The 12,854-nt window shown below is 62.6% G+C and overlaps 1 protein-coding gene across 2 annotated transcripts in view; it reads right to left on the reverse strand.

The window, feature by feature from the left end:
- Positions 1-2,101: 2,101 nt before the first annotated feature.
- Positions 2,102-12,854, reverse strand: part of LOC142433047 (cAMP-dependent protein kinase catalytic subunit PRKX-like) — a 35,439-nt gene continuing 24,686 nt past the window's right edge. Inside the window, exons 5-10 of one of the 2 annotated variants that reach the window (XR_012781069.1) lie at positions 11,832-11,927; positions 11,430-11,487; positions 7,521-7,598; positions 5,578-5,731; positions 3,860-5,062; positions 2,102-3,596 (exon numbers count right to left, since the gene is read on the reverse strand). Coding sequence is in view for 1 of the 2 variants with exons in the window: in XM_075538162.1 (XP_075394277.1) it covers positions 5,606-5,731; positions 7,521-7,598; positions 11,430-11,487; positions 11,832-11,927 (358 nt within the window). In the remaining variant the exon portion in view is untranslated. Of the gene's footprint in view, positions 5,063-5,577; positions 5,732-7,520; positions 7,599-11,429; positions 11,488-11,831; positions 11,928-12,854 lie in introns of both variants that reach the window. The other variant, XM_075538162.1, reaches the window with a different exon arrangement.

Here is a 12,854-nt window from a genome sequence, read left to right on the forward strand (position 1 = left end):
GCTGGCGGCCTGAGGTCGCAGGGCGGGGTGGACCCGGCCCCGGGGGACTCGGAGACGTGCTCTTTCCGGGAGCAGAGTGGGTGTCGCCTCGACCCTCCTCGGGGTGCAGGGGGTGGAGTGTCACCTCGGGGTGCAGGGGGGTGGGGTGCCACCTCGGGGTGCAGGGGGTGGAGTGCCACCTCGGGGTGCAGGGGGTGGAGTGTCACCTCGGGGTGCAGGGGGTGGAGTGTCACCTCGGGGTGCAGGGGGTGGGGTGCCACCTCGGGGTGCAGGGGGTGGAGTGCCACCTCGGGGTGCAGGGGGTGGGGTGTCGCCTCGGGGTGCAGGGGGTGGGGTGTCACCTCGGGGTGCAGGGGGTGGGGTGTCGCCTGTCCAATCAGGTCGCAGCTGGGCGACCTCATCCGGAGGCCCAAGGAGATAAAGAGCTTGCTGGAGGCAGGATGCACTCCCTCCCTGCAAGACGTCCCTGCGGACGCGCCCCATGGAGACGCGCTGATGCAGCCCGAGCCCTGGAGCTGGAGGGGCCACGTGGAGGCCACGCCGGCGCTGAGCTGCTTCCACGGCCACTGGATCCACAGACTCTGCACCCGCCGGCCTGTGACCCTCCTGCATCCGTGTCATTGCATGAGCTGCGTGCGTCTGCAGGGGAATTTACAGGCTGGTACTGGACCTACGGGCTCATATTGGACTATGGACTTGATCTGGACGGGGCTGGGCTCCTTCCACCTCACTGGGCGTCGCATTTCCACGCAGACCGCAGGTCCCTCTCTCCCCTGTGCACCTTCACAGAGGAGAGGCTGCCCACTAGCACCCGGCGAGGCCGTGCAATCAGAGGGCACCCGGCCTGGCCAGTCAGCGGCCAAAGAAAAACGCAGACCAGAATCTGGGTTCCTAAAAGATACAAAGTTTTATTAAAACAAACCGAAACGAACAGTCTTCTCGCATAAATTAGACAGCAGTCAGTTTCCCCGAGGGCCTATAAACAGACACACGTATATAAATCACAGTGATTTTCTCTCTCTCATTGTGCGAGATGACGAACATTATGTTGCGCATACGCTCTCTGGGGGGGGGGTCCCTGCCTCGGTTTCCCACCAGGGAGCGCATCCGACAGAAGTGCACGAACCCCACTTCTGACACCACACGGGTCTCTAACTCAGCAACCGCGAGGACCCCAGAAGCTGTGTGACTGGGTGCGAGGCAGGGCCAGGCCCAGTGCACACAGAGAGCGCGGCCACTCCAGTTTCTACGTGAGATGCAAGCATGGAGAGGCTTCAGACTCCGTCCATCATCAAGACACGCACCCCCACACCCACCCCCAGCTACCCCCACACACCATCAACCCCCATCCCTGGACGGACAGCGGTCGGCGTGGCGGATGAAACGATCAACACGCGCTGGAGGGGCCACCGGGCGGGGGACGCGGAGGGAGCAGCATGTCCTGCATCTGCAACCGAGGCCCAAACGAATAAAAGGTCTGGCGTTGTGTCCACATGATCCCAAATCAACCGGTCCGGAGAAGACAGACGGACGGACAGATCGAACCGCTTCCCCAGCACGAGACCCCAGCCCCGTGGCTGGACTGATGTGCATGTTCTGGTGGATGCTGCCCAGCCTTTGGTCAACAAGAAGCCACGCCCGGGGAGGGGGGGCTTTAATATATGACGTCAGTGACACCCTAGGGGGCCCACAGGGCAAATGCATAGCTCCTGTCTGTGAAGTCTGCGGCGCTTTGCAGACATGTCTTCTGAGTTTTTAATGCACGGACCAACCTGTTGCTAGAGGTCACAGCAAATCCCTGTTTCTGATGCCCAGTCGGTGCGTCTCGATGGGTCTAAGGGTCTAAAGCGAGAGGCTGTTTGGTTTTTGCACCTTCTAAGGCATGCCGGCCCCTGCGACCCGGCTTTCTGCACGGTTTCGAGCTTGCAGCCCCGATGCAACGGGACGGGCTGCAGCCTTGCGCTCGCTCAGTAGCATCTTCAAACCTGGGTCCGGCGCCTTTTTTTGTTTGCGATTGAGGTCATGGCGGGAAGAACAGGAACAAATAAATAGAAGGATTCCGCTCGGTTGCTAATAAGGCTGCGGTGTCCGGAAAACAAAATTGCTAGATTATCTCACGTGCAAAGTAAAAATTTAATAATCTGCTGGGAGCCCACACGGGGCTCGGTGTGCAGCTTTTGCACGGCAGTGACAGCGGGAGCCGGGGAAGGCCAAAGCTGCCGGAGGAGGAAAATTCATAGCCCACTCGCGGCCAGGAGCAGCCGCGTTCTTGCTGTCTTTCGGTTTGCGTCCGGTTTGAACCCACTCGGGGAGCCGCGCACCCGGATCAGCTCGGGAACAAGGCGCTTCGGGAATCCCCGGGGCTAGTTTCACACCCGCAACATCTGGATTCTGAGCATGAAACTTAAAAAACTTTTTAATCGTCTGCAGACGATGCATTTCTGATCATGGAGCTGAGGAAGGCGCTTCATCGACCGCTTTAGGTTCGGGTTATGTTTGGGGACTTTTAAATTTTTATTACTTTGCTGATCTTTTTAAGCAGGCGTCTCCAGGCAACCCCAGTGCCCAGTGCTTGAGGCCCCCGCCAGCTGAGAAGGGCCAGGCCGCCTCACTCCAGGCTGGGATCCCTCCGCGCGCAGAGAGAAAGGACTCCCGGGCGGGTGGCTCGTGCGCATGCGCGCGGAGGAAGACTCGGGCCCGGCAGGACTTCTCACCCCGGTGACCGGATCCCTCCGCGCGCAACTATAAAGGGCCGCAGGAAAGGCACGCAGCACGCAGTCCTCCGCCAGGGCCGCCCCGTCCCCAATCCGGACGGGATGGCGCGGGGCGTGCGCGCGCACGTGCACATGCGCGCGCAGAGCTGGAAGCGGAGCTGCCCCTCGTTTTAAACTGATTTTCCCGCGTCCGCGTCCAATGCGACGCAGCACGGCCGGGCGCGGGCTGACCTGCTCCCCGTGGGGACTTGCGTTTCCCCCCCTCCCCCCAGGTGTGCCAGGCATCACTTCCGCATCACCTCCGCGTGCGAGGATTCGAACTGCCAACCTTTCCCTCGTTCGCGTTCAAGTGCAAACCCGAGCGCTCTGCCTCCCGTCGGACGGGCTGGCCCTTCAGGAACGGGACACGGACATGATCCCGTCGGGACAGGGCCTTGGTGCTCATGGCGGGGGCGGGGCAGGGAGAGGGGCTGAGTGCCAGTGGTCACCCCAAAAAACTGGGTTAAAAAAGCTATTCGGGGACCGCAGACATGACCGGCTCCTTCCGGCGCTTCTGCAAAGCGTGGGAGGTGGTTTCAAACTGCTGACCTGAGAGCGGGAATATCCTCAACGCCGCGAGCACCCTCTGACGGGCAGCTGCTTCCCCCCTGGGGCTCCCGTACCCCGCAAGCAGAATGTATGAACCTCCACAGAAGAAGGCGCTCGGGGTCACAAGATGTTTGAGCAGAAAAGAGGGACTGGTTTCCAGGAAGAAATGTCTCCCCAGCAAACCGCGGAAAAGCTACACCTGTGGCCACGCGTCCACCAGGTGATTCAAGAGACCCTGAGCCAAGGAGCCAAGCTGAGGGAGACAGTCCTCCCGATCCCTAGGGGGCGCCAGACCTGAGCTCACACCCAACCCTCCCGATCCCTAGGGGGCGCCAGACCTGAGCTGAGACCCAGCCCTCTCGATCCCTAGGGGGCGCCAGACCTGATCTGAGACCCAGCTCTCCTGATCCCTAGGGGGCGCCAGACCTGAGCTGACACCATCCCTCCCAATCCCTAGGGGGCGCCAGACCTGAGCTGACACCCAGCCCTCCTGATCCCTAGGGGGCGCCAGACCTGAGCTGAGACCCAGCCCTCCTGATCCCTAGGGGGCGCCAGACCTGAGGTGACACCATCCCTCCCGATCCCTGTGATGGGCACCAGGGAGCTTCCCGGGCCTCGGAGCAAGAAAAGGGTGACCCGTGGCTGGGCTTTTTAAAGAGATCTCCTTGTGCAAGCCATTGTCTCCTGCGGTTTCCCGAGTGGCGGGCACCTGGGGCACCTGCAGCTGGCAAGCCTGGGCCGTGCCTTGAGCTGCCTGCACCCCCCAAAGGCCCCTTCCCAAACCCTAAGGTTAAAAGTTTGGAACCAAGGAATGCAAACGGGCCATGAAGCCGACACGATCCAGGAGCCCGGTGCACACACGCACGGTGACCTCGGCGACCCTGAGACAGGGAGGAACTGGGGGGGGGGTCCCCGAGCACCTGGAAGCACTGCTCTGAAAGGGCGACCCTAGGAGACCTTGCACAGAAGCGGGAGGAAGACGCAGAGCGAAACGGAAAGGAGAGCCCGTTGGGTTGATTCCACCTGAGACCGCAGCCCCCCGACTCCGGGGGCCTGACTGCCTTCTCCCGCTGGTCACCCACTGGGGGGCACAGCGTTCAGGGGCGAAAACGCATCTGAATAGGGCACCGCCCCCAGCCCCCGCCTTGCCCGGTGCCCGCCGGACGCAGAACCATCCAGAGGGCGTCTGTCCCGCGAGCGACTCTGTGGCCATCTGGGGGGCTGGAGAAGGGTGGACAGTGGAAATGGACGGGGCACACGGGCTACAAGCCTGCACGTGACCGCCGGGCCCCTCCAGCCCCCCCAAGACAAGAAAGACGCCAGGCCTAGGTTGTGACACAGAATGCAAAGCCCACACCCTGGACTTTTCTTTGCATGGCCCCCCACCTTCCCGCCTGCCCCCCGAGGCCGGGAACTGGGGAATTCACCCCCACGGAGGGGGACATGTCAAGCAAGGCGTGCACGTCCCTGCACCGACATCACGAGCTGTCCTGGTGCCGGCTGTGACCACAGAGACGGACACCTGTCTGTCCTGCTGAAGAGCCTCTGGGAGACCCCGCTGGGCGCCCACGAGAGCTGACCTGCTGGAGGCGGCTTCCCCCGGGGTCCGGGGCGCTTGCAGCGCGGGGCAGGAGCCGGCTGCCCCCCGAGGTCCAGTCTGCAGCACGACAGGGTGGGTCGCCACGGGGAAGGCCTCGTCCGGGGCCACGCAGCCACGTCGGGTCACGGGGTGTCCGTCCCGCAGGAAGGCTCCGGCTTGGCTGTGGGGGCAGGAGGTGACACCGGGGCCCTTGGTGTCTCTTGTGGATGGAATTCGGGGCCCCATCCTCACCCCAAAAAAAACCAAACAACCCACTGCCCCCGAGTGGAGCAGGGCCTGCGGGTGGGGGCGATGTCCAGGAGTGGACGGCCTCCTCTTTGTCCCGCGGGGCCGCGGCCGCTCCTAACCTGCTCCCGACAGACAGAAACCCAGCTGGGGGCTCACACCCCAGGGCGCTGAGCTCGAATCCCCTCCCTCAATGGTCACCCCGAATCGGAAGGCTTCCCCCCAAACTGCGAGAAAGTACGTTTCTGTGCTGTCGGCCGCCCCCTTTGTGGCTTCTCCCAGATTCTCGCTTCTGGTGCCCAAATCGACGAGAAAATTTAGTTCTGTTCTGTCACACACCCCTTTTGACGGCGTCTCCCCGAAACCTTGGTCCCCTGGGCTCCTGACACCCTGGGGGGAAAAGCAGCCTCCTCCCGACCCCTTCACGGCGGCCGGGGCGCAAAGAGGTACCTCGAGGACGGGGTGGGGGGTCCCCTCGTCAGAAATTCTTGAAGATTTCCAAGTCCTTCGAGGGCACAGCCGGCGTCGCCTTCCAGTCGCTCTCGGGGTACGAGTCGAAGTTGGACGTGTCCCCCTCACGGGAGATCTTGGGGACAATGGGGGGCTGGGGGGGGAGAAACCAGTTAGAACCCAGTGCCCGGCCGGCCCCTCGCTGCCAGCCTGTTCTCAACACACGCAGTTTGCAAACGTGGAGCCTCGAGGGCCGGTGCTCAGACACCATCAGCTGGACCCGAGGGTCCCCAGTCTGCACACGTTCCGGCAATCTGTCCTTCCAGCCCTGTGGGTCTCCTCCCTCCATGGAGTCAGTGCTGACTCACGGCGCCCCCTGTGGGTCTCCTCCCTCCATCAGTCAGTGCTGACTCACGGCGCCCCCTGTGGGTCTCCTCCCTCCATCAGTCAGTGCTGACTCACGGCGCCCCCTGTGGGTCCCCTCCCTCCATGGAGTCAGTGCTGACTCACGGCGCCCCCTGTGGGTCTCCTCCCTCCATGGAGTCAGTGCTGACTCACGGCGCCCCCTGTGGGTCTCCTCCCTCCATCAGTCAGTGCTGACTCACGGCGCCCCCTGTGGGTCTCCTCCCTCCATGGAGTCAGTGCTGACTCACGGCGCCCCCTGTGGGTCTCCTCCCTCCATCAGTCAGTGCTGACTCACGGCGCCCCCTGTGGGTCTCCTCCCTCCATCAGTCAGTGCTGACTCACGGCGCCCCCTGTGGGTCTCCTCCCTCCATGGAGTCAGTGCTGACTCACGGCGCCCCCTGTGCGTCTCCTCCCTCCATGGAGTCAGTGCTGACTCACGGCGCCCCCTGTGGGTCTCCTCCCTCCATGGAGTCAGTGCTGACTCACGGCGCCCCCTGTGGGTCTCCTCCCTCCATCAGTCAGTGCTGACTCACGGCGCCCCCTGTGGGTCTCCTCCCTCCATCAGTCAGTGCTGACTCACGGCGCCCCCTGTGGGTCTCCTCCCTCCATGGAGTCAGTGCTGACTCCCGGCGCCCCCTGTGGGTCTCCTCCCTCCATGGAGTCAGTGCTGACTCACGGCGCCCCCTGTGGGTCTCTAATACCATAACTCTCTATGGGAGTAGAAAGCCCAGTGTTTCTCCCTCAGAGCTGCTCGTGGTGTTGAACTGCTGACCACGCGGATCGCAGTCCCACATGTAACCAAGCTGCCACTGGAGCGCCCAGAGGAACAGGTGCGAGTTAGAGGGAAACTGCGGACTGCTCACAGCCAGGGCCGGTTCTGTCCCCCTCGTTGGTCTTCCTTAGGCCCCAACTCCCAAGTGGTCTCACTATAACACAAACGACAACACCAGCCGTTGTGCAGTCAGGCTGTGTGGCTTCGTGCGTGGTGCGTGTGCATGTGCTCCTGCTCCTGGGGGAGGAGAGGCCCGAGGGGCTGGGGCGTCAGAAGGGCTGGTGGAGATGCCTGGGGGCACATCCCCCCGCCCGAGTGACCCAGGGAGGAACTGGGAGAACTGACCGCCGAGGACAACCGGAAAGGTTTACAGGAACCTGGGCGGCAGGGAGTGTATGCGCTTGTGGACAGAGCAAGGTGGGCACGGCGTGTGATGAGGGCTGTCCGCCGGGAAGAATGTCATGTGCCTGAAGCATGTGTGTCTGACTTCCTGCATCTTCTCTCAATACTACACGCACGCATGCACACACACGCATGCACACACACACAAACGCATGCACACACGCACACGCACGCATGCACACACGCACACACGCATGCACACGCGTACACGCATGCAAACGCAAGAGACAGAGCTGAATGCCCCCGTGGGGGTTCCTGGCGGCCATCCTTCGGGGCTCCAACAGACAGACGGCCGTCCTGAGTTCCAGCTGCTTCACCCTTCGGTTCAGGCGACCCCACCCTCCCAGGGGCGCGTGTGCGGTACCTTCAGCTTCCTGTGCGGGACGCCTTCCCAGTCCACCGTCCGGAACCACCTGTGCCGCTTGATGTCATTGGCTCCGTTCTGCGGGAGACACGGCACATCAGTGCGAGGGGCACGGAAAGCCTGCTCCCCACAAGTGGTGGCGCGAATCTGCACCGGGATGAGCGGACGAGGGGGCCCTGCTGGTCCCCAGGGGGGCAGGGTCTCCCTAAAGCGGGGGTTCCCACCCAGCAGCTGGTTTTCAGAAGGGAGACGCAGCCGCCGTTCCCCGTGATGAGCTCTGAAACCCAGGGGGGTCCCCCACTCTGTTCCGGGGGGCTGAGTCCACAGGGGGCCAGTGGTCCCCGTCGGGTCGCATCCGTGCAGAGCGGGTCTATTGAGATGGAGAAGGCCCCATGGGGCAGAGCAAAGAGGTGCAGACCGCCGGGGGCGAGACAGGTAGCCCCACATCACCGAGGGCGGGAACGGAAGTGACGTGACCACCCTCCTCGTTCTGAGACATGAGCTTCCGGTGAGAAAAGGGAAACCTGCCCTCGAGCGCCCCCACCCGGCTGGAGGGATTTCTACGATGCCAGCGCTCAGTGACTCGGACCATCAGCATCGACTCTTCTGAAATGACCGCGGGGGAGGAATTTCTACCCCCCCCCAAATCTTACATTGTGTGTTACTGAAATAAAGCACAACCACACTCACATTGTGCCCACGGCTGCCCGCGGGAGGGGGGGGAGTGGGGGGGGGCGGTGGAGAAGCAGCGCCCACCCCTCCACGGGGCCTCCCGGAGAATTTCCTCCACGAGGCCTGCTCGGCCGAGGGGCACCCACCCAAACCCCACCAGGGACCCCAAGTACCAGCCCCTCCCGGGTCCCCAGCACACAGGCCCCGCCCCACCCACGGCTGTAGGACACAAGCCACGCCCCCCACATGCCCAGCACACAGGCCCCACCCCTCACCGCAGCCCCAATTCACCATACCCATCACCCCCCACGCTCCCAGTACAAAAGTCCTGCCCCCCAGTCCCCAGCATGCAGGCCCCGCCCCTCCCACTACCACAGCACGCAGACCCCGCCCCTCCCACATCCACAGCATGCAGGCCACGCCCCTCCCACATCCACAGCATGCAGGCCCCGCCCCTCCCAGGTCTTCAGCACAGGCCTCACTTCGCCCACTTCCCCAGCATGCAGGCCACGCCCCTCCCATATCCACAGCATGCAGGCCACGCCCCTCCCACGTCTTCAGCATGGAGGCCCCGCCCCTCCCGACAGCCCCAACACACCAGACCCAGTTTCTCCTGTCTCCAGCATGCAGGCCCCGCCCCTCCACGCACGTCCCCAGCATGCAGGCCACGCCCCACCGCGTCTCCAGCACGCAGGCCCCGCCCCTTCCGGCAGCCCCAACACACCAGACCCAGACTCTCCTGTCTCCAACATGCAGGCCCCGCCCCTCCCACGCTCCCAGCACGCAGGCCCCGCCCCACCTATGCCACAGCATTTAGGCCCCGCCCCTCCCACGCCCCCAGCACGCAGGCCCCGCCCCTCCCGGCAGCCCCACCAGACCCAGCCTCTCCTGTCTCCAGCATGCAGGCCCCGCCCCTCCCACGCCCCCAGCACGCAGGCCCCGCCCCAACTATGCCCCAACCCGCAGGCCACGCCCCACCGCATCTCCAGCCCGCAGGCCCCGCCCCTCCACGCCCCGAGCACGCAGGCCACGCCCCTCCACATCCCAGCACGCAGGCCCCGCCCCTCCACGTCCCCAGCACGCAAGCCACGCCCCTCCACGTCCCCAGCACGCAGGCCCCGCCCCTCCACCTCCCGGCACTCAGGCCCCGCTGCAGTTAAGTGAGGGGAGCTGGACCAGCGGCGGGGGAGGCGCGGCTGGGGTCTGTCCTTGCACAGCTGCAGCCAGCAGACAGACAGCAGGCCGTGGCTTTAGGGCGTGGGCGGGAGGGGCCCCCTGAGGGCCCTGCAGCAGGAGCTCCTCCTCCGCCACCGCGGGAGCCGCTGGGCAGCCTCTGGGGGCTGCAGGGCCCTTGGGAAGTGACCCTCGGCCCCAAACGCTGCAGGCCAAGCGGACGGACGCATGGAGCACGTCTAAAAATTAAATCTGCAGCGCTTTACGCATTACCGGCGAAGCACGCTTGCCCGACTGCCTCGTGCACCCACGTATGTCCCCACAGGGGCTGAGCCTGACCCACTGCCCTGGCAGGACGGGGCAACTGTGCTCCTGAGTCAGGCACTCGGGTAGCAGACGGACTCTGGGCCTCCCTAAACACAGCACCCTGTTCTAGTAACCGGCACCCTGTGAGGCTCACCTCCAGACAAAGCGGGCGGTGCCCGGCTATCAAAAGACGCAGCGTCTGGCCTCTTAAAGGCTTGAGGTTAAACAAGCGGGCATCTAGCAGGGAAGCAATAAACCCCCGTGCAAGAAGCACACCAGCCTGTGAGATCACGCGGTGTCGACAGGTTCAGGTGTCAAAATATCCCAAACAGTCATGGCTGTGAAAGAGGGGGGTTGGGGTGGAGACCCAAAGCCCATCTGAAGACAACTGGACATCCCCACACACACTGAAGGGCTACAGGAAGGGGCAATTCAGCCCAGGTGCAGTCCAGCACCCATGAAACACCCATGAAACACCCCCTCCACCCCCATGACCCAGTTCTACCCTACGGACCCGGCTAGACCGGAGGACGCTCATTAGTCCAGGTAAGAGCTCTGGACACAGGCAATTGAGCACCGATCAGACCCTCGGGGGCAGTAGTGGGAGTGGCGACATCATGAGGGGAGGGGGCTAAAGGGGGAACCTGTCACAAGGTTGGATATATAGCCCCCCAATCACCCAGGGGGACGAGTAACAGAAATGTGGGTGAAGGAGAGGAGCTGACACCCAGGCCTGTAACGGAAAGATGCTTCGGAGCGGACGGTGAACAGGAACGTACAATGTGCTCAATGCAAACTGAACGACGGGCCGTCACACGGTTTCTAAAAGCCCGCCCAGGAATTGATTAATTAAAAATAATTTTAAACCTATTTTTTTATCGCCCATCCTGGATGGGAGGGCAGTTTCTCAGGAGCCTGCCTGTGTCGCCTTTGTGCAATTAAATTTTTTACAAGCCTGCGCCGGCAAAAGAGGCGGCGGCAGGTGTCTCATCTGCTTCCCGCGCCCACAGACTCAGATCCGGTCTCTCCGCCTGCTCCTGCCTCGATTAGCGACCGCCTCCTCATCCGACCCTCCCTGTTGACCAGCCCCGTCTGCTGCTCGGCGCCTTGTGCACCTTGGCGCAGGATGCGGTGGGAGACACGCCTGGAACGGCTCACGTATCTGTGTCTGCTGAACCCCCGGGGCCCCCGTGCTCAGTGACCCTGCAGCTGTGTAACGAGGTCGCTTGGCAGTTCCACGACGGCGGCATCTGCTGGTCCACCGACTGGGCCCAGACACCTGACAACACCCAGGTGTGCTTGCACCTCCATCCTCGCCTCCCCAGCCGTAGAAAGGCCAGGCCTCTGAGCTCTTTGATGCCCCCCTTGTTCGGGGTTCACGCTTGCAGGTGGGAGGGCAGGGGGCGCACACCCTCAGGCCCAATCGCAGACATCTCCTGAGCCACACTGAGGACACAAGCAACATCAGCCGCTGTTCGACGGCCCCGAGTCTCGGCACCAAAAAGCCCGCGCAGAACTCTGCCCCTGGGTTGCTGGAAGTCCATTGCCAAAGGCCTTTCTCCCGGGGCGGCTGCAGGTGCACCTGATCATCCCGGTTCACACCTGGATGCAAAACCATCAACAGCACCCAGGACTGGACACCAGATGTCCAGCAAGCAGAGCCCCGCTGGGTGTCGGAGCAGAACTGACCGCCCCTAGGGGCTTCCGAAGGCTGGTTCCGGGAAGGAGGCCCCCAGGCTGGCCGCACTGGATACTGACCTTCATGTTCCCGAGTCGTTTTGTCCTGTCGACGACCAGCAGTTTCCTAATGAGGTCTCTGTGGGCGACAGGGAGACACACCCAGGCCTCCTGCCATCAGCTGCCTCGCCCGCTGAGACCACGGGGAGCCACCCCCCTTTCCTCAGGGTCATGACCAGAGTAAGAGAAGCTGGGGCCCCTGGACCTGCCGGAGGACGGAGGAGTCTCCGCCATCTCTTCAAACACTGACCCTACATGAGGTCCCCCCCCCACCCCGTGTCCCGGGGAGACCCCTGCTTGGCCAAACACCTCCCGCCCAGCCTGTCCGTCAGCTTCATCTACTGGGCACCCTGCTGACCCCAGCCGGTCCTGGCCGCCGAGACACGGGGGGCAGGCACACAGTAGGGTCCACGGGCGACTCACTTGACATAGAAATCCAAATATCGGGGGAAATCTATTTTGGCCGCGAGGATCTTCTGATAGATACCAAAGGGATTGTCGTCGAAAAACGGAGGGAACCTGTCCGGAAAAGACAGGAACGTGGGCGACTGCGGACCGGGAAGAGGGCAGGTGGACACATTCCTCATTCCCAAGGGAAGTCGCCCGAGAGGCCGGAGTTCCGGGTGGAAGGCGGCCTTCACACGCTGAGTTTGGGAGGAGCCCCGGCCACATGCTCATAACAAAGATGAACCCCCATCACTGCGCTCCTGAAAGGCACCTCGTATGGGGCAGGGAAGAGCCTGAGACGCCGGGAATCCAGGACGCATCCCGCCCTCAGGTTCGGGAAGGTGGGAGGGGAGGGGAGAGGGAAACATGAGGGGCTGAAACCAAGGACTCAAAAACCAAGGACTCAAGTAGAAGGAATATGCTCTGAGAAGGACGATGGCATCAAACATAGAAATGCGCCTGACACGATGGATGATGGATGATGGATGATGGATGGATGATGATGGATGATGGATGATGGATGATGGATGATGGATGGATGATGGATGATGGATGATGGATGGATGATGGATGGAGAGACAGACATGAATAATGGATGGAAGAAGACATAGGCAGACATGAATAATGGATGGATGGATGATGGATCATAGATGGATGATGGATGATGGATGGATGGATGGATACAGACAGGCATGAATAATGGATGGAAGAAGACATAGGCAGACATGAATAATGGATGATGGATGGATGATGGATGGATGATGGATGAATGATGGGTGGGTAGTGATACAGAGGAGCTGAACGAGCCCCCAATACAAGGATGAAAAACCAACCAGTTACATCTTACAAGCACGAGGCTCATTGCTTCCTGGCCGGCAGTTTAAAGCCAGGAGCAGACAGGTTGCTTCTGCTCTGCCTGCGCGGGGGGCAGCCCCTGCCCCTGCCCAGCCCTGGCGTAACCTTGCACCTTCTTAACTGGGGACCTGTGGTCAGGATGTG

The sequence above is a fragment of the Tenrec ecaudatus genome, chromosome X, assembly GCF_050624435.1.
Source record: "Tenrec ecaudatus isolate mTenEca1 chromosome X, mTenEca1.hap1, whole genome shotgun sequence".
NCBI classification, from domain to species: domain Eukaryota; kingdom Metazoa; phylum Chordata; class Mammalia; order Afrosoricida; family Tenrecidae; genus Tenrec; species Tenrec ecaudatus.